This window comes from Metopolophium dirhodum, chromosome 1 (genome assembly GCF_019925205.1).
Source record: "Metopolophium dirhodum isolate CAU chromosome 1, ASM1992520v1, whole genome shotgun sequence".
NCBI lineage: Eukaryota > Metazoa > Arthropoda > Insecta > Hemiptera > Aphididae > Metopolophium > Metopolophium dirhodum.
The window spans coordinates 106,129,091-106,149,402 of record NC_083560.1 but is presented as its reverse complement, the minus strand read 5'-3'; the positions used below and the strand labels follow the sequence as shown (position 1 = coordinate 106,149,402).

General features: G+C 30.0%; 2 protein-coding genes across 3 annotated transcripts; both read right to left on the bottom strand.

Annotated features, from left to right (window-relative positions):
• Nucleotides 1-4,344: 4,344 nt before the first annotated feature.
• Nucleotides 4,345-7,500, bottom strand: LOC132946566 (uncharacterized). 2 transcript variants are annotated; one of them, XM_061016931.1, is made up of 8 exons: nt 7,344-7,500; nt 6,993-7,257; nt 6,200-6,366; nt 5,891-6,100; nt 5,392-5,587; nt 4,890-5,033; nt 4,559-4,821; nt 4,345-4,494 (listed from the first exon to the last, which is right to left on the bottom strand). In XM_061016931.1, exons 1-8 carry the CDS (start codon nt 7,389-7,391, stop codon nt 4,363-4,365), a joined length of 1,425 nt encoding a protein of 474 aa, XP_060872914.1. In that variant the 5' UTR covers nt 7,392-7,500; the 3' UTR covers nt 4,345-4,362. The 2 variants fall into 2 exon arrangements, with proteins under 2 accessions (XP_060872914.1, XP_060873618.1); XM_061017635.1 differs by having other exon boundaries at nt 4,372-4,489.
• Nucleotides 7,501-9,907: 2,407 nt separating this feature from the next.
• Nucleotides 9,908-13,032, bottom strand: LOC132936338 (mucin-2-like). The gene is made up of 2 exons (XM_061003055.1): nt 12,906-13,032; nt 9,908-12,616 (listed from the first exon to the last, which is right to left on the bottom strand). Exons 1-2 carry the CDS (start codon nt 12,933-12,935, stop codon nt 10,241-10,243), a joined length of 2,406 nt encoding a protein of 801 aa, XP_060859038.1. The 5' UTR covers nt 12,936-13,032; the 3' UTR covers nt 9,908-10,240.
• Between the last annotated feature and the right edge of the window lie 7,280 nt (nt 13,033-20,312).

Here is a 20,312-nt window from a genome sequence, read left to right as displayed (position 1 = left end):
TAATGTTTTTTATATAAATATCAATAACATTTTATTTGTTGGGTCAAAAATCGTGAAAATATATTGTTACAATAGCAGTTTAAAAATATTGAAAATACATAGGCACAATTTTTATAATCATTTGAAGTTCAATTTTTGACAACATTTATAATATAATAATTATTTTGTATTAAATATATATACAATGTTTAACTTTTATAGCCTTATTTTAAGAATTGAAAATTTAAAACAAGGTTCCACGTAAATAGGTTATAATATATAAATTACTTTATTCACAATAATATCATCAAATATACTTTGTATAATTGTATGTAATGTCAAAGGCTGACTGACCGTCTTCACGTTATATCATTGAATTAAAATTTAACACCATCCATTACAGTGACCAACTTGTTAACTACTGAACAGAAAAGTGACACCCACTTGCCCACCTTTTTTTTGTTTGAGCTAAATTTGTATTCATTTTTTTATTTTATTAAGTGCATTATGAGTTTTTTTTTATATCTGGGGTATTTTTTTTTTAGGTCATTTAAGGTCACTTTTTAGAAGATTTTAGGTCATTTAAATCCCTGCCTGGATAATAATAAATAACAATATGTAATTATTGAGTCAAAACTATGTTTTTTATACTATATTTCTAATTGAAAATAAATTACTTAAAATAATATAAATATAATATAATTAATTAGTATCCTCAGAAATAGAGACTGGCACACCGTCTTCGTTCATATACCTAATATGATATGATGATTGAATTCCAATTTAACATTTCTATTACGGCAGTGGTGGTTTTAAGTGAGGCTATGGGGTTGCATGCCCCCTGACTTGGAACTTAGTTAATTCATTTTAATATGTAAATATTAAAAAATTATAATTTATGTAAATTATTAATGTAACAGTAAATAATATTGTAAAAGGTTTAAAACATAACAAGAATTAAACATCTCTCATGAAGTTGTGTCAAAACTGCAATTGCATTATATTTTCCAAGTACTCAATGACGAGGTGCACTCGAAATTTACTACACAAGCAGAGCGAGTTGTCCGGTATTTTAATTTATATTCGTGTTTACCGCGTAAAAGTGATAATTTACTATACGATTGACATGCGTGCTTAATTCTGAGGTCAATTTATTCGTAAAGGTATACATCTACACAATAACGATATATTTGTGCTTTCGTACGGTACTTATATATAAACAATTTAGCAAAAAAATATGTCTCCTGACGGTCTGTCAAAAAAATACCATCTGTTTTGCCAATCTACTCAAGATGGCACACACACATTGTTCGAGAAATTATTGAATTACTGCCGAAATTTGTCCACATATAGATAGCGTCATACACTGCTGATAGGATTTAATTAAAATTCGAAATTTAGAAATTAGATGAAAAATTTAGAATAAGATATTTCTATTCTGATTTCTATGCTTATCTGCGCGACGTTTTTTATTCGCCATTGTTATAATCTATACATTTATTATTATAATCTAATTTTGACATTGAAGTTCAAGTGTGGACGTGAGGGAATAGGTAAGTAAAAGTGTAATAGGTAATTGCCTCGAAGTATGGTGTTAACATTTATATGATAGTATTTAATTAAAATTAATTGAAACAAAACGTATGGCCTCGAATGAATATCTCATAATATTACTGCAGTGGGATGTATTAATTACTATATAAATGCGAACAATGCGTTTAAATTATATAACTACCTATTAATGTTTACGCGATAGGTACTATTATTACACTAAATATTACCTACACTGAATGAATTTAAATTCGACCGCAGATTTATTATATAAATTAAGGAACAAATTACAAAATATACAGCTCGGTAGCTCGTATATTTATGCCAAATTTTCCGGAACACTTGGTGACGGCAACCTTACCTACCAACGTCTTATATACTATAATAGCAATTCATTTACGAATCTATAATTCATATTCTTTATAAAATACGCTTCAATTAGTGTCTCATTCAGTAAAAAATTAAATATAATTTTTTTTTCATAAATCATTTTTAGGAATGTAGTAAATGCGCAATGCACTCATAAACCCCTCCCGCCACCCATCATTGACTGTTATACATGTTTATTGATTTTACATAACTGAATTTCTATTTTCTTCATTCTTATATCAAAATATAACAGTAATGACACTATGATAGACACCAAGCATTTTTCTAAACACTATTTTTTTTTATTAATTGTGTTATTATTACGATTAAAGATATACCTAGGTATATAGGACGGTAGATATTATTTGATTTTAATTGTTATCTCGAATGATACCAGACCGCGTTACCATAGTATAGTTAATAAGATATGACATTTCTGATCACGTATCAAGTGATATAAGTGCTTCAAAATTTAAAATTGTCTTAAGGATGTCTGAGCTGGTTATTCCAATTTTCCACAATTCTATAAAATTTGAAAATTATAATTTATATTTTAGTTGCTACCTTAATCGTAATACTTATTCACTAATCTTCTGCCCCCAATCTATTTATGGGGGATAGGGGTGGGGCAGGTTTATATGGTGTATTATATTAACAAAAAATATTTTACAGTAAAAATGTTCACGCCCCTTTGATATTATGTCAAATTTTGATAAATTTTCTTTTATCTGATAGATGAGAACTTTATTCAGGCTACAACAAAGTCTGAATTTTTATTTTACTTTAAATAGTGCTAGACAAATACGTTTGAAAAATAACAAAATTTGTATATTATTCAAATGCATATTTTAACTTCTATAATAATAATGTTTAAAATCAGCCTTTTCATCTGACCTGCAAAATATTCTTTTACTAGTAGGTGATAAAAAATTGATAACTTCCCACTACTCTACAGGGCGTGAGAGTTTTTCCTGTTCGACATGTTTTTGTACTAAAAACGCGCCGGCTCCGACGCCCTTTAAGGATTGACTATTCACAAAGATGTACAACTAACAACTGAAGAAGTACTCAATGAACTGGCTGAAAATCCTCGTAAACTTGATTTTGTTCAATAATTTATAGTATTATAATTAATTTTTTTATTTTTATTTTTTTGAACATTTATTAGGAAATATACAATCTGTAAACAACAGTTATGAGCGTGACAAATATAAATATATATATATATATATTTGTCACGTTACAGGATATGAACACTTGAGAAGAGTAGCTACCCAGCAGTAACACTTAGTAAAAATTCATAAGCTAAATTTAACAAATATTTTGTGCTACAAAAATTTTACATTATTTATTTATACTTTGTAATAGATATCTGATATCTGATATAAATATAAATATATCTCCTATATAAATAATATAAAACATTTCAACACAGCCATCCCCCTACCACACAAACACACACACACACACACATTCAAAATTACTGAGTACGTTTCTGAATGCACTAGTTTCCTTAATTTACAATATGGTGCAATATAGGTATAGGTACCTACGTTTTGTAGAAAATATATTATTATAATCAGGGCTTGAAATCGAAATAAAATTTTTCGATTTTAATTTCAATTTTGCTTATCGATTTTAGTTCTTTTTGATTTAAATTTAAAAATAATTTATCGATTTTAGTTTTTTTCGATTTCAATTTAAAAATAATATATCAATTTTAGTATTTTTTGATTTTGATTTAAAAATAATATATCGATTTCATTATATTATGATTTTGATTTTAAATATAATTTTCTTTTTTTCAATTTTAGATTACATTTTAAAATTTAAATATCAAATTTATACTATTATTATTTCAATGTCACTGAAATATTTTCAATTTATGAACTTTAACTACATTTTTGATTATTCTTTATTACTTTTACATTTCAATCAATGTGCAATTTAGATTAGATTTTAGATTCTGATATTGATTAACTTTATCAATTAAATTTCTGTCGCAACCAGGCCCGTATTTAAGGGAGGGCTCGGAGGAGCAATTGCCCCTGGCGGCAGTATAAAAATTAGGTTTAGGGGCGGCAAAATATTGAAATGGTCAAAAATGTAAAATGAAGGTTAGCCCCTGGCGGCAATATTTGTTAATACGGGCCTGGTCGCAACCATTTAAAATTTAAATAATAATGCCCAAGATCTAACGTTTACCTAGTGTTTAGACTTTTTTAATAACAAAACACTTAAGAGCCACCAAAATTAAAGATATTACCCAATAGATTGTTATGCTTTTTCAATTTTTTAAAGAATGATTTTTAAATAAAATAACAATTATAAGACATACCTACAGTACGAACATCCCAATATTCTATTTATTATTAAATACTAATATAAATCTATAAAATAAAACACAAATCATATTTTTATTCAACTTTTTAATAAGATTAATAATCAATTACAAATGAGTTTTTAAGCATTAACTTTCATAAATTTTGTGTTTGAACGTAGTATCATTATGGCATCTAATAAATTGGCTGATAAGGATGTACGTAGATCAGATAATATAAACTTTATTCCACTAAAACTCCGTTCAACACTAACCTGAAAAAATAAAAAATAAAAAATTCCACATGAAAATACAAAGTATTAACAATATTGTATATACCTGAGTAGCGGGTACGGCAAGAACAATATTTGCTAGCTTATAAAGATCAGACTTATCATGTTTTTGGGATTCCCAGAATGCAAGTATGTTTGTTTTATAATGTAGACGCTCTACATTTTTAAAATTATGCAAACTAGTGGATATATCATTTAAGGTATTTGTTTCACTACGATTACTTGCAACAGATGTTTGTGATGACAAAAACAATTCAAATCCATCATCAATTGTTTCTGCAGTATTATCAGGAGAATCAATAACATTGGCTAAAAAAAAATTATACTATTATTTACCACTACAAGTTAAAATAATTGTTTTATCAATCTGTGTTAACCTATAGCAGAGTTATTGACATCATCAGTTTGACATACATCTTGTATCTGAATCATACATTTCCATGTTTTAATTAAATGATTAATTCCAGTATTTTTGTCAGTTTCATTTAACATGCATTGGTAACGTGGATCAAGGAAAATTGCTAGAAAAAAAGTTTCAAATATTGAAATATAACTAAATACTAAATATTATGTAGACAAATTATCCTGCAGAAAAAAAAGCAATAATGGTGAATGTGTAAACTGTTATCAGGACTCGTGTGTACAAACAATGATATGTTTTCTTTTAAAATCTAATTTTTTAATATATAAACAAAACAAATATATAAGACATAAGTACATCTAAAATTTTAAAAGTTTTTGTTAAGAATAAATAATGTTTAAGTCAACAGCAGCACCAATTCACCAGTCTTTAAATTATTTAGAATATAAGGAATATATATATTTAGAATATAGTCATTGTATATGACTATGACAATTATTATATTTCATCAAACAAACCTGCCAAAAAGATTGGATTCTTTAATAATAGCACCTCACGCTGTTTCATAGATTTCAAAATTTGTTTAGCTAATATTGAACCGTTAGACTGGAGACCATGTGATGCTTTAAGCCATACTCCAAAGAAGTCACCGAGGTTTATGTCCTGCTTTTGAAGAGCAAGAGTAGCTATTTTAACAGGCATTAATGCATCAACCTATACACAATAAATATATCTATTAGTTACTAATATAATCAAAAATTAAAAACTTTTATTAAGGTAGTATAATATAGGATACGGTCTACACTTTATAAATGGGCAATGAACATATTATAATAGTTTGATATTCTTTTTTCATTAATTTTATCATTACTAAATTTAGAGTTATTGGTAAAATAGTGTTGCCGATTGTTATATTAGCGATACCTATATCCAAAGTTTATATTAAATATATACTACTCTATAATATTTGATACCCACTAATAAATTATAAGATATTTATTAAAAATAAAAACTTACAATGCTTTGAATAGAATCCCATTCACTTTTTTTTAATTTGAGTTCAGTATTAGTACTATGGTGGGTTTGGCAAAACTCTTTCAACTCTAATAATCTGAATAACATATTAAAGACAGAGTTCCATCTTGTTTCGTTATCTATTATAGCATATTTGAGGTTTTTTCTTTTTAGCCAAGTGGCATACTTAGGAGTTCTCAATTTTTTCACCACCTGGTTTTGTAAAATAGGAAAATTATGAGCATAAATAAAATCATCAAACCAACATATTATACTATACTATGTAAAACTTTTAAAATTATACTATTATACCTTTCTAGCTTGAACTATGCAACTGGTGATTGGTGCGTTTTTAAACCCATCTAGAATACATAGTTGCAAAGTATGCACAGCACATCGCACACATGAGGTTATAGGTGAAGGACATAAGGCATCAAACACATCATCTTCAAAAGATTGAATAGATATGGTAGCTTCATCTGTCAATTTTAAAATTTTATTTATTTATAGAAGATACCCAGTCATTTCACAAAAATTTGTTTTATGATTTACTACTATTCAGTATTTATTATTTAAGTGTGTGCGGTAATATGATAACTACCTACTCAGTATAAACTGAAATTTTCAATATATAGCCTATAGGTATATTCATTTTATTTTTACATTTAAGTTACCAACATCTGACTCTTAAATATAAAACGGGCTTTGTTTATTTTAAAATACAAAGCTACTTTACCTTTAAAAATATATTAATTTTGTTTGTCGTGAAAATATTTAGACCACACTTTTTATTTATTTAATATATGTAATTTATTTGATTTAAATTCAGATTTTAAAATATTTAAAAATAATAATTATAATCTAAGCAATTAATCTTGGATATTTAAGTTTAGGTATGTAAAATGTAACTATAAAAACATTTATATTTCTTTAAAGTTTAAATACTTTTAATAATTGATTAATGGTGTATTATGGTAGATTTGAGTCAACGTTTAAAATAAAGGTAACTACATACTTAATATTTAAATTAAAAAAAAAAGGTTCATTATACATTTTCATATTATTTTTTTAAGCTTTGTAAACCAGATTATTTTAACTAATATACCTGTATTAAATAAATCAATCAAGAGTTCATTTTCAATGTCTTCATTAGATATTGGTGTCCCACCACTAGGATACTCATTATCACTGTCTTCATTGTTGATGTCTGTAGTATTATCATTAACCTCATCACTCTCATCAACAAAATCATTTTCAATATCATTGACAGTCATTATCCTAGCCATCTTTATCATATTCGCTGCATTGTCACAAGTTATTGTGTAAATTTGTTCTCGAGTTATTTCATACTTTACAAGTACATCAAGAAGCTATAAAAAGGTAATACAAATTGAAGTATATATTAATATCTATATTAATGCAGTTCAAAAACAAATAAATATTATTTTATTTTTACCGATTGTTTTAAATTTTCTGCTGTATGCGTGTCAAATAATTCTACCATTGCTAACGTTTTCAAAGTAATTTCACCATTTTTAATATATTGAATATTTATACCTAATATTGAACGATTATGACGTTTAACTGAGTCGATCTTTAAACTTATTAGTTGCTTTTTAATGTCATTTTTAATACATGAAATAATAACATTTGATGCATTCAAAATGTGATTTTTAATATTTTGAGAATTAATAGTAAATCCTAAAATTTTAAACAAAATGTCATTCTTATCATAAACCTTATTAATTTATTAAAGACATTGATTAAGTACAAACCATTGATGCACGGCTGTACAGTGTACACTGATACACAGCACTATGCATTTTATGTTTGCATACTTTGGTACATAATATAATATATTATTATATAATGTAAGCAAAAAATCAAATCTAATGCGCTCCGTGTATCAGTGTACAGCCAATGTTATAGTTAGATATTTAAATATAATTTAAAATAATATATTTACCTCCGCCAATTGCTTCTGTTAAAGGACGCAGAATTTTAGAAAACCCTGAATCATTGAAAATGGTCAAAGGTCTACCATTTATAGTTACCATTTCAGTACATGCCTCCAACAAAGAACTTTTATTCAAATTAATGTTTAATTTTTTTTTTTCAACTGAAATATGTTTATCTAAAGGTCCATGTTTCTGTTTCAAAAGATTTAGGTAGATACAATTATGTAAAAAATTTAAAATAAAAAATGTTAATACTATAAATACTTACTTTATTTGAGCATGAATTATCTTCATCATTTGGACGCTTTACACCACTATTTACGAACTTCTGTTTTTTAATATCTTCCTTAGCTTTATCCAACATGATAGCTTCATCAGGATGAGTTGTTCGTATGTGCGTTTCCAAATTATGACTAACACTACCTTTAATTACAGGTCTACGACACCCTTCAATCTTACATACGGACTCATTTTTGTCAATATTGTAAGAAAAAAATAATTTTTTCACGGGATTAGTTTGAGGTCTACCCATTTAAAATTATATAATATGACAATTTTACAACGTGATAACTAATAACCGGGCATGAGCGGCATACACGGCAAGCTTCAGCAAACTGAACAGTCAAATCGACAAAATGTAATGATTGAGATTGACGACGCGTAGCAAATTAAATTATTAAAACTATTTTAGTATTTTAGGTTATTGGTTTAAACTTAACAACATACGCGCCACGCACTAAGATATTATTATCTTACCTCCATAATGCAAAATATCTATATACGGAATAAATAATGTACGATAATGGAAAAATTATTTTTCCAAGCATTTTACTTAATAATAAGTTAAATGTGTGTATGGAAATAAAACTTACAATAACAACAACTATCGCCTGTCGAACGCTGATTCCTTTTATCCTATAATATGTAGGTACACTATATTGTAAAGATTCTATTTTAACTTTCAAGAAAACAAAATATTAGACACAAGTTATTAATTATTACTAGTAATTAGTTATTACTATTGTGCATAATACGCAATATGGTCATTATGTAAGTATATAATAGTCAATGCTATAACTTATAACTCAATATATTATCAATGCGTGTGCCTATTAACAATATAAAATATAAATAGACCTGATGGCTGTATGCCTGTATACTTTTTAATTTTAAATTAAATGTTTTTTGTAATTTCTTTAAAATCGATATTATTATGATATGATTTCGATATTGATATAAATTATCGATTTCAACTTTTTTCAATTTTAATATAAATTTTGGAAATCATTAACCAGCATTAATGATTTCGATATTACTTTTGATTTTTTAAAAAATTTTTAACGATTTTTATCGATATTTAAAATCGATTTTGAAATCGATTTCAAGCCCTGATTATAATATCATATGCCGTTAAATAATATGCAAATCTATACACCATTAAATTATAACAATTTTATATAAAATGTAAGAATGTTATATTTCCATATTTATTAACTAAATCAATTATGCATACAACATTAAAACATAACTTATAACATTTGTCATTGTATATAAAACTTGTATTACATTTAAATATCATCTATTTTGAATGCATGAAAAAAATGTAACGTTTCTTGTTTCGAAAATCAAGTAAAAATGTATATTGAAATCAAAACTTCAAACCGGTTAGATTGTAGGATCAACAATATAGATAAACGAATATATTATTATTATGATATTATGAGAGACGATTACATTATATAATATTATTTAAATACGATTATCATCATTAAATTGTTTTCTTTTTTTTAAATATTTGTACGTAACAACTCTGACATTAAAACAAATACAAATAAGGAAACATGTTAATAGATTTTCACAATACATTAATTTTTTTAAATTACTTTTATAAAGTATAATTTACCGGTATTCAGTATTATTATTAATTATTGTACCTACAACAATTCCTGATCCTTCTGTAATCTATAGTAACTTAACTACGAGAGTATAAACAATATTTTTTTATTCAGTAGTTCGGTTTCTGCTCAAAACTCAAAACTTTGGGAAAAAATACTGTAACAAATTTTGTAATACAAATATTTATTATATATAACAATATGAATATAAATATTTTAATTTAATTACAAATATAGTTAAACAGGTATAATACAATATTAGTGATCAACATTATTATATTTTAAACATTCATAAATAATGAAAAAAAATGTTGGCACATAGATATTTTATAATTTACTCTCAAAAAACTAAAACTAACAGCACTTAAAATGTATTTAAATCAAAAAAATAAAATATACATGTATATTATTAAATCATACTCACAGTCTGTTTAAAAATAAGTTCTTACTATATGGTTTTATAAACACCCGGGTCATTGAAGTATTATATACAACCAAACCTAACCTAACCTGGGAAATTTTTCAGTTGGATTGACAGTGGACGATTCACGTTTGCTATTGGATGAAATCGAATTCGAGTCACCGTAAAAATTATCGGTACTGAGTTTGTAGTCACTGTAAGAGTTGCCGGCAACTGGAGAACTCGGTATAGTATAAGAACTACTCTGGATTGAGTTGGAATCGCTATACGAGTTCGCGGAAATTGAATTGGAGTTGGTGAAAGACAAGCTGGGAATGGAGTTGGTGTCTCGGTACGAGGAACTTGGTCCACCCGTAGGGTTAACTACTGCAGGTACACCGCGGTCGGTTCCAATAGAAGGTACTGCGGCAGCTGGTGGTGCACTTGTCGAACCGGAAAACTCACTGTTTACGGTACTGGTTAAGGAATAAGATATGCTGGGAATCGAAAAGTAATTGGGAACACCGCTTGACACACTATTCGAACTGCCGGATACTGGAAGGGGGACCGTGTAATAGGTGTTCGAGGGAGTCTGGTCAGGTTTGGCGTTTGGACCGATCGCAAGGAAGTCGTTTGTATTTCCGGGAAGCTGGCCGCCGTTCGGGGTATTGGATACCTGGTTCGGACCAGAAGTAACAGCCACAGGAGCCGTCAACAAGCCAAAATCGTTACCGGGATAATTTTTATTATTGTTATTGCTGTCAGCGGGTGAATAGGAAGATGATACGGTAGACGGGATATTCACATTTTGTTGATAGTCAACCGACGATGCTGGTGCGGTGTACGGTGGAGGTCTCAGCTCCAAAATTAGATCTGGTGTGGATCCAGCTTCAGACGCGACCAGTGAACTCGCTGAACCGCTAGATGTGGATGGTTGATATGCAGAAATTCGGAAATCTTCGGAGGTGGATGGATATGACTGTTGTGGTGGCGTAGATGTGGCGACTACATACGATTGTTGCAACGGCGCAGATAATGCAGGCTGATACGACTGTTGCTGTGGTACAGATCCAGAAGGAGAATACGACTGTTGCTGTGGTACAGATCCAGAAGGAGTATACGACTGCTGTTGTGTTACAGATTGAGCGGCCGGATACGACTGTTGCTGTTGTATAGATCCAGAAAGAGAATATGACTGTTGCTGTGGTACAGATACAGAAGGAGAATACGACTGTTGCTGTGGTACAGATCCAGAAGGAGTATACGACTGCTGTTGTGTTACAGATTGAGCGGCCGGATACGACTGTTGCTGTTGTATAGATCCAGAAAGAGAATATGACTGTTGCTGTGGTACAGATCCAGAAGGAGTATACGACTGCTGTTGTATTACAGATTGAGCGGCTGGATACGACTGTTGCTGTTGTATAGATCCAGAAAGAGAATATGACTGTTGCTGTGGTACAGATTTAGTGACCAGATATGACTGTCCCTGTGGTACAGATTCAGCGGTTACATACGACTGTTGAAACGTAGTGGATGCGGTGCCTGGATATGACTGTGGAAGTGGCACAGATGCAATATCTGTAGCCGAATACGACTGTTGCTGTGGTACATATGCGGAAGCTGGATATGACTGTTGTAGCGGAGCAGATATTGGAGTCACGTACGATTGTTGCCGTGGTATAAATACGGATGTGGGATATGATTGTTGAAGTGGAGCAGATGCAATGCCTGGATATGACTGTTGAAGTGGCACAGATGTTGCAGCTGGATACGACTGTCGCTGTGGTACAGATGCGGAAGTCGGATATGACTGTTGCAGTGGAGCATAAATTGCATACGTCTGTTTTTGTGGTACAGATACGGCAGCTGGATATGACTGTTGCAGCGGAGCAGGGGCGGCGTTTAATGATTCCGCCTGAACGTGCTGCTCGTTAGGTCTAGTTTGTTGCAGTGAAACTGTCTTTTGAGCAGTCGGTTTCACGGACTCGGTGGCCGGAAATCCATTGATACTGGTTTGATGAAGACCAGCATTGGCAACCGATGGACTATACTTTATAGAGACCGGGAGTGAGGGCGATGAACCAGAAGCAAGCGAAGCTTTGAACTGAAGCTGGTTAAGCGTAGACTCGGAAAATGGATAACCAATCGAGTCAAACCCAGAGCCGAACGCTGTAGTGGAGTACGGGTGGGACAAGTGCAGTAGTCCGGTGGATGTGCCGAAACCGTCTATTGCGCCGTTTAACCCGAAGCCCTCTGCGGTGGATGGGAAACCGGAACCGTAACCGAAATCTTGCAACGTTGCGGACGGTCCGAAACCACCGAATTCCGTTGTCAGCGCGGAAGTCAAATCCAGGTTAGGGTCGGCGGGGCTGCGTTTGTGCTGTTGAAAGACGTAAGCATTGGTCGGCAACGGTGCTGCAGCCGCTGGTCGACCCGGTGCAGCAGTCAGGGCCAAGCCCACGACGACACACATCTACAAAAAAATAAAAAAAACCACACGTGTAAGTATAAAACATTTATACCGAAGTGATATTCGAACATTTATGTAGGTATAACATCATAATTTCTCTAAAAAGTAATAAAAACTACGATCGGGGATCGTACTACGCGATATCGCCTCCAACAACGCATTAGGCGGATATCGTCTTTTATACATGTATAAATTAATACTGTCCTATATTCTTATATATAAGTGCGACGACGGAAATCGTTACATCCGCCGTTAAAGATCGAGAATATTGTACTATATAATATTATATTACCTTTAAACACTCCATGCCGAAAATGCGCATAATATTTTAATGTCCGCTGACCGTTATTGACTGATAGCCGACTGCCGATGCGCTTGCCGTTTTATAATAACATTTTAAACCGGTAAGAAGATTCCCATCGATCCTCTCCCTTCCCACCACTCGCCCACCATCACCGCAAAGCGGTCGCGTTATTATATTTGTACGAGTTTTTTTTTATTTCTCGTTGTTTGTCGTTGTACTTTCTCTGTAGGTATAACACACTATACCCACATAATATTTTAATAATATACAAATAATAATAATAATATTATGTACATTCGCATAGTAATTATTATTGGACGCTATTCCGGTTACGCGTATAATATTATATTATTATTTACCCGTATTAATAATAATAATAATTATAATACTTTGTGTATATATAGATATAACATATAAACGGTAGTTACAGACTCCGATATATTGGCCTTCACAGCGTGTGTCTGCGATGTCGTCGTAATAACGAAATACACGATGCCGATCGCGCACACACATAAATATATATATAGTATATAGTATATCGTATATACATATATATTATATATTATACATTTGTATATTGTGCATCGATGCCGACAATATACCTGTACTCGCACATATATAGTATTAAAGACAAGAGACCAGTTTCCGCAGACGCTTCTTCTTTTTCACCTCTGGCAGCGTGTTGTACTCGGTGGCGGCGCATATTGAAGAAATCCACACATGTCACCCACGTCGATTCAACTCTCGTTCGGGATGTTACATTATTATTATTATTATTATTATTATACGCATTGTGTAACTGCACTCTAATACTACAGTCTCCTCACTTCCGGTTTATACCGTTTGTTCGCGTTCACGATGATATTATGCCAACGAAGGCTGATTTGCATTGCTATACGTATACTATTATGCATTACGTATAGAATTTTTAATTTTAAATATTATGTCAATGAAATCTTTTTATTCGTAGGTATTCCGCGATATACTTAGATGATTAGTATTCATTATATTAAACATATAGTAAACATTGATACCTATACCGAATGAAATTCATCTACGTACGAAGCCATGATTCAGGAATTACTTGTCAACAATTATAATACTTTTAGAGTTATTATAAATCTATCAGTTTTTAGTTACTCATCAGTAACACTAAAATAATTGTATAAATATTATAATGTTATAGTTTAAAATAAATTATCAAACAATAAAAAGTAACAAATAGTTAATAAGTAATACATAATATTATAAAATGTAAAACGTTTTTTTATTATAGCTTTAGAATGACGTGTTATGAGTCAGGACTTTATGGAGTTTTATAGTTACGTTTAAATTGTTTTAATTAATATGTAGATGTACCTATTAAGCAATATCTACATTGAATGTTAACAGCTTATCTTTGTTTCATAAAGTTAAAATACTTTTAAAAATGTTCTCCCATACTCAGTATAGTCAGTATATTACTAAAAAATCTGAATATACAATAAATATTAAAACACATTTTTATTTTTAGATTCGGAGCGCAACGAAATGTATTGTATTTACAATGATGTGTGTTTTTTTCCTGCCTGTCACAAACATTTGGGGTAGTGAAAATACTCCAATTTTTGACAGCATTCTGATAGAAAAATGAATCTAGTTGGTTCTATTAAGAGGTTAAAATTGAAAATTCCCAATAGTTATAGAAAGCGTCGGGGAAAATAAAAAATAAACAAATAGGTATTATTTTTACACAAACCCAAGTTTTGAAAAAAATCGTTTTACTGTTTTAATTTTAATTTTTTTATTAAATATTAATTATATTAACATTTTTCATACATGGTGACATTTTTGAAATATTTTGACTCTATTTGAGCTATTTGTAGCATTGAAAAATCTTTCAAATTTCGTAATTTTTTTTAAGATTACTCTCGATAAAAATGTCTTTACTTACTAAAAAAACATTGAATTTTTAATGCAAGTTATCTCGTAAATTTCTTTAATGGAAATTCAAAAATATTAAAGCTTATATTACATTTTAAAGCTTTTTAACCCAACGAAAATTGATCAATATTTATACAAAAAAAAAATCTAAAAATGTTATTGAAAACTTAAAATGTCTATAAAGATCTCAAAACGAGTCAAAATAGTTTGACAATTATATATCATGATGAATAAAAATTATAAAATAAACAATTGATGACAGTTTAAAGTATCCAAGGTTATAATTGTTTGGGTTACATCAAAAAATGACTGGGTTTTGGTAAAAATTCCCATTTTTCCTTTATTTTTATTTTTGTTTTTTCCCAACTTTTTAAAGAAGTACTGAGAATTTTCAATTTTTACCTCTTAAAAGTATAATCTAGATTCAATTATTTATTAGAAGCCATTCTCAAACTTGAACATCATATAAAAAAGTAAAATTTGTATACAGATATTAAAAAATAAATAAAAAACATATCATTGTAAGTTGTAACAATGCATTTATCGCTCCACTTGGAATATAAAAACTCTGGGACCCCACATAATCCCTCCCTCCTCAGTATAATAATACCATGGTATACACATCTTAGATTTTTAAAAAATAGAATGTCGAAATAATCTTTGATTCTTGTCGACATAATGAGTGTTTTAAGTGGGAACCTACCTATATTATACTCGTTTGAGCGATGTACTATAATTAGAGTACAAGAATTATTTTTAATTACCTACCAGTTTAAACTTTATTTGCTATACCTACCTACGTACCTATTTATCTTTGCCATTAAAATATTAAATAATTGGTGTATTATGATATTATAATCATTGTGACTTGACTATATTATAAATCGACGGTATCTTGTTAAAAGGGCGTTTACAACACAAAACCGAAAAATACGTTTTTGTTATCTAAATGTTCAGAAAAATCACGAGCATATTCTGGTAAAATGGCGTATACATCTACTGAAAAAGAAGATAGCAATACATTTAATGTTACAAAAATATACAATTTACGGTAATATGATATACTACGCATAATATAATATTTATGGTAAAAAAGAAAAACAAATATTTGAATTTAAAACATGTGTTATGAATGGGTAAAATAAACAAGGTACATGTAACATTGTATTACATTATATATATATACATATATATACACCACTAAAATTCGTACTGTAATGACTAAAGTTCGGGTTCAAATGCTTTATTTGCTGTTTAACCAACTTTGACTGAGGTTAAGTACATTTCAAAATATTCCATTACCTAGCCAAATAAAGTAGAATCTAATTTATATTTTACGTATTTGTGTAGGTATGATATATAATATACTATAAAATATAAACATATATATATTGAAGACTGAAGAGATTCATGTTTTCGGTGATAAGTTCAAATGTAATGAACGAATTTTCCGATCACGAATGTTACATTGATATATATGTATACTGTATAGGAATGGCCCACCACAACCAATAATACTATACCACATGGGGAACTTACAGGTATAAGTGAAATAATTATTGGCCAATAAGTTATTTATAAAAAGTAAAAATAATAAATAAAACAATAAGTTTTTATCGGTTTTTTTATCGGTACCTATTTGATCAATCGACACTTTTTATAACTTATGTATATTATATTTTTGTTTTTATAATTTCGAACCTTAATAATGAGTAATGACATAGTAAATATTATTATTATATTCACTTGGCAACATGGAAGTTCTGATAGGTAGGTAAGAATGATACGTTTGCAGAGCTCATGGTTATAGAATATTAATCGTTTCGTTATAATATTAAACACGGTCGAATGACGAATAGGTAATCTAAGTAAATTACTTAGGCTAGAGAAAATGGACTAAACTATATACCATAATATGCAATAATGTCAAAAGTGGTTTCTTTTATATACCTATATAGTCTACATTATTTCTAAAGACTATAACATCAACAAATATAATATGTTTGTCATAACGGTGTTCAGATAAAAATAACATTATTCAAATAATAATATTTTATTGTGGTACCAAGCAGGATAGAAATGTTTTCATCGCAGAAGAAACTTTTGTCACTAATAAGCATATTATTTTAATGTTTGATTTGTAGTTGTTTTTTAGATTGCCCAACGTCTAACAGCACTATAATATGTGATATTATTTTAACTGTCGATAGACCATAGACATAAAATATTATTATGAAAAATTATTTCGTCGTCGACCCAAATATTAATCTCCGTTACGGTCCTAACCAGTTTTTGTCAAATCATCGTAAGCAAACTACTTACTGTTGTATAGGTACTCGTATACGCCGAGGCCCGAGTGGTAATAATGCAATATAGGTACTACTTAACGAGTAACCAGTAATAACAGCCTGTATGGCAGTTAGCATTTAGCTGTATTTTATATTACAGTAGGTACTACACATACCTATATATAAGTATAGCATTCTTGTTTAAATACTATTGAAATTTATTCTTAAAAATGCGTTTAAATTCTATAATAAAAATGTATTTAAATACAAATATATACATTTATTATAAAAAAACATTTTAAATATTTTTTAATAATTAAACTTAATATATTTACGCTCGCTTAGGAGAGATCTTCAGGAACGTAATTTGTCTTGGTATTTTTTTATTTTAATATATAAATATTGTTAAATAATGAAATTTTTTAAATAACAGTAGATAAAATCAACAAATAAATCTCCCTACATATAGGTAACTAAAATTATACTTGAGCTGATTTTAGTGTTTTATATATTAATAACTTTTGTTATTTTTAACGCATTTCAAATGTATTCGAAACATAACAAAAAAAGTATTTAGTTTCTTAACAGGTACCTACTATACCTATCTATGACTTATTATTTATTTGCAACCGGTAGGTAATCCTTATATATATTTAAAATATTACAGTGTTGGGAAAGTTCCTTTTAAAAAGGAACTCGTTCCCGTTCCTCGTTCCTACTGTAAGAAAGGAACTCGTTCCCGTTCCTCTTTCCTGTCCCGAAAAAAGAACGCGTTCCCGTTCCTTTTTAAAAAGGAACGCGTTCCCGTTCCTTCATGTTCCTTTTTTTGCAATTTGAGTGGTGGTCAATGGTGTATTTTGCGAACAATTTTTAAGTCAGAAATAATCGAACCGAGAGAGTTAACCGATTATTTCTGACTTAAAAATTTTTCGCAAAAAACACCATTGACCACCACTGAAATCGGTTAACTCACTCCTTTCTAGGAGCACCGATTTTTAACAAAAATGATTTGTCTTAGATTTTTTTTGTTATAATTCAAAAGTTGTATAGCGTAGACTTGAAACTTTATATATATACATTCATATTGCATAATTGCATAATATTATACATGTATATTACTATAGTAGTATAGTATACAGTGTATAGTGTGTACTATACACGATACACCACACATAGAGACATGCTATAGGTTATAGGCTTATAGCCCATAGGAGTATAGGACATAGTATGATACAACAATCTGTTTTTTTTTTTAATTCAATTTATTTGAAAAAATATTTTTATACTGACATTTTGTTTTGTTTGAGAAGAACTAATTTGGCGCGCGGAACCGGAAACGACCTGGAACACGACACGCAGTCGACCGACGGCGTCGCGGCTCAGTTTTGGCGCGGAAACACACTATATGCGCTTCATAAAATATACTGTGGCACTCAACGTGTTAAAATTTTTTCATTATTTGAGGAACGGAAATTTTCGTTCAAGTTCCTTCAAAATAGGAACTCGTTCCCGTTCCTCGTTCCTATATTTTAAATGGAACGCGTTCCGAGCTTCGTTCCTATAAAAGGAACGCGTTCCAGGAACGCGTTCCTCAAGGAACGCGTTCCTTCCCAACACTGAAATATTATAAGCATATTATGTTATCCGTAAAAAGTAGCATACGTTATGCGGTATTACGCAAGTCACCATAACTATACAGCTTGGTGCAGCTAATGTCAACGCCGACGCTGTTATTTTATATTTCTACTTCATATACATGTATATAATATTCATAATATTTATTTATATTATGCTCCTATATACGGGCACTGTATTGGCTTTCCGCTCTAACGCGATACACTAGGTATGTGACGTGAATTATACATATTTTATACTAACCGGCCAATTATGCGGTGTTTTATACTCGAATACGAACCGCCGCGCCGAGTAAGGTACACACTACACATACGTCTAATATAATATGGTAGGTATAATGCGTGTGACTGGATAAGCCGATACGCGTGCGTATGTACATGACATTTATATACAGTTGGACCGATTAATATTAATAAAATATTCACGCTCGCGACGGCTTGAACGGCAGAGAGAGAGGAGAGTGAGAGAGTGATCAGAAGTGAGAACTATACCTAACGCTTTCTCGTTTATATAATATACGAGACGATCAGAATTTAAACGGATATAATACACATCAGTAGTGCAATATTAAGGGGCACTTGTGTGTGTGTGTGTGTGGGGGGGGGGGGGGGGGGGGTCGCTAGCCTCCAATCAATAACAGTTCAAAGTTCAAGTCCAGCAACACAAACGTTAATGAGCATTTTTTTTATTTTGATACAATCCATGTATTAGTTATTGATAACTCGCTATTAGGCACTTATTGTATTAATTATTAGAATGTTAATATATTATTTTAAATAATACGTATATAATAAGTAAGCATAAACACATGTGGGTGTGTTACAAAGTGGAATAGAGAGAAAATCCACTTGCACTAATTATTTGTGTTGGTGTACAATTTTAGTCAGTACATGAAGCACCCACATAACTTTCATTGCAGTCATTCATATGCCATATACTTTATAGTATAGGTATTCCTCAGGTACTTATACATTAATTTTCATAGGAAATGTTGGAAAACATAATGTTTTTACATAATTTGAAGCAGGGCTGTCGTATTTGACGAAAAAACGATAGGAATTTGTAAACGTTATTATAACGGAAAGCGATAGTCAAAAATAACTAAATACCGCAAAACAAAACATAGATATTATTACATCTACATTTTTGGAAAGCATTCTGCAATCTGCTTTTGACTAAATTAAAAATATTGTTTGTTATAATATACTTCAAGAGTTCAAGTTAGGTATATATATTTTTAATTTTAAAAATTTAATATGAAAATAAGTTTATCCAGTTAAATTAATCATTTTGTATGCATTGTACATGCAGAAGTATCCGTATCCATATATAGTTTGGCCGAATCTTGTGGTTTTCTTTACGCGATATAATACATTTTGATTTATAATACCTAAACAGTATTACACACATTAATAATAATTTAAAATTTAAATTATTACATCAGTAGGTTTGCGGGAATAAAAAATAATGTTATATACACAAATAACTGGTCAAATATATAATAACATAATTTGGTGATGGCTAATGATCTAAACAGCGATGTGTAACT

Excerpts from the sequence above, each read along its gene's own strand:
- LOC132946566 (XM_061016931.1), bottom strand. The coding sequence starts at position 7,391 with ATGGTAGAATTATTTGACACGCATACAGCAGAAAATTTAAAACAATCG. Across the intron at positions 6,367-6,992 it reads GATTGATTTATTTAATACAG|ATGAAGCTACCATATCTATT; the intron begins GTATATTAGTTA and ends TAAAATTGACAG. Across the intron at positions 4,495-4,558 it reads TTGCCGTACCCGCTACTCAG|GTTAGTGTTGAACGGAGTTT; the intron begins GTATATACAATA and ends TTATTTTTTCAG.
- LOC132936338 (XM_061003055.1), bottom strand. The coding sequence starts at position 12,935 with ATGCGCATTTTCGGCATGGAGTGTTTAAAG. Across the intron at positions 12,617-12,905 it reads TCGGCATGGAGTGTTTAAAG|ATGTGTGTCGTCGTGGGCTT; the intron begins GTAATATAATAT and ends ATTTTTTTGTAG.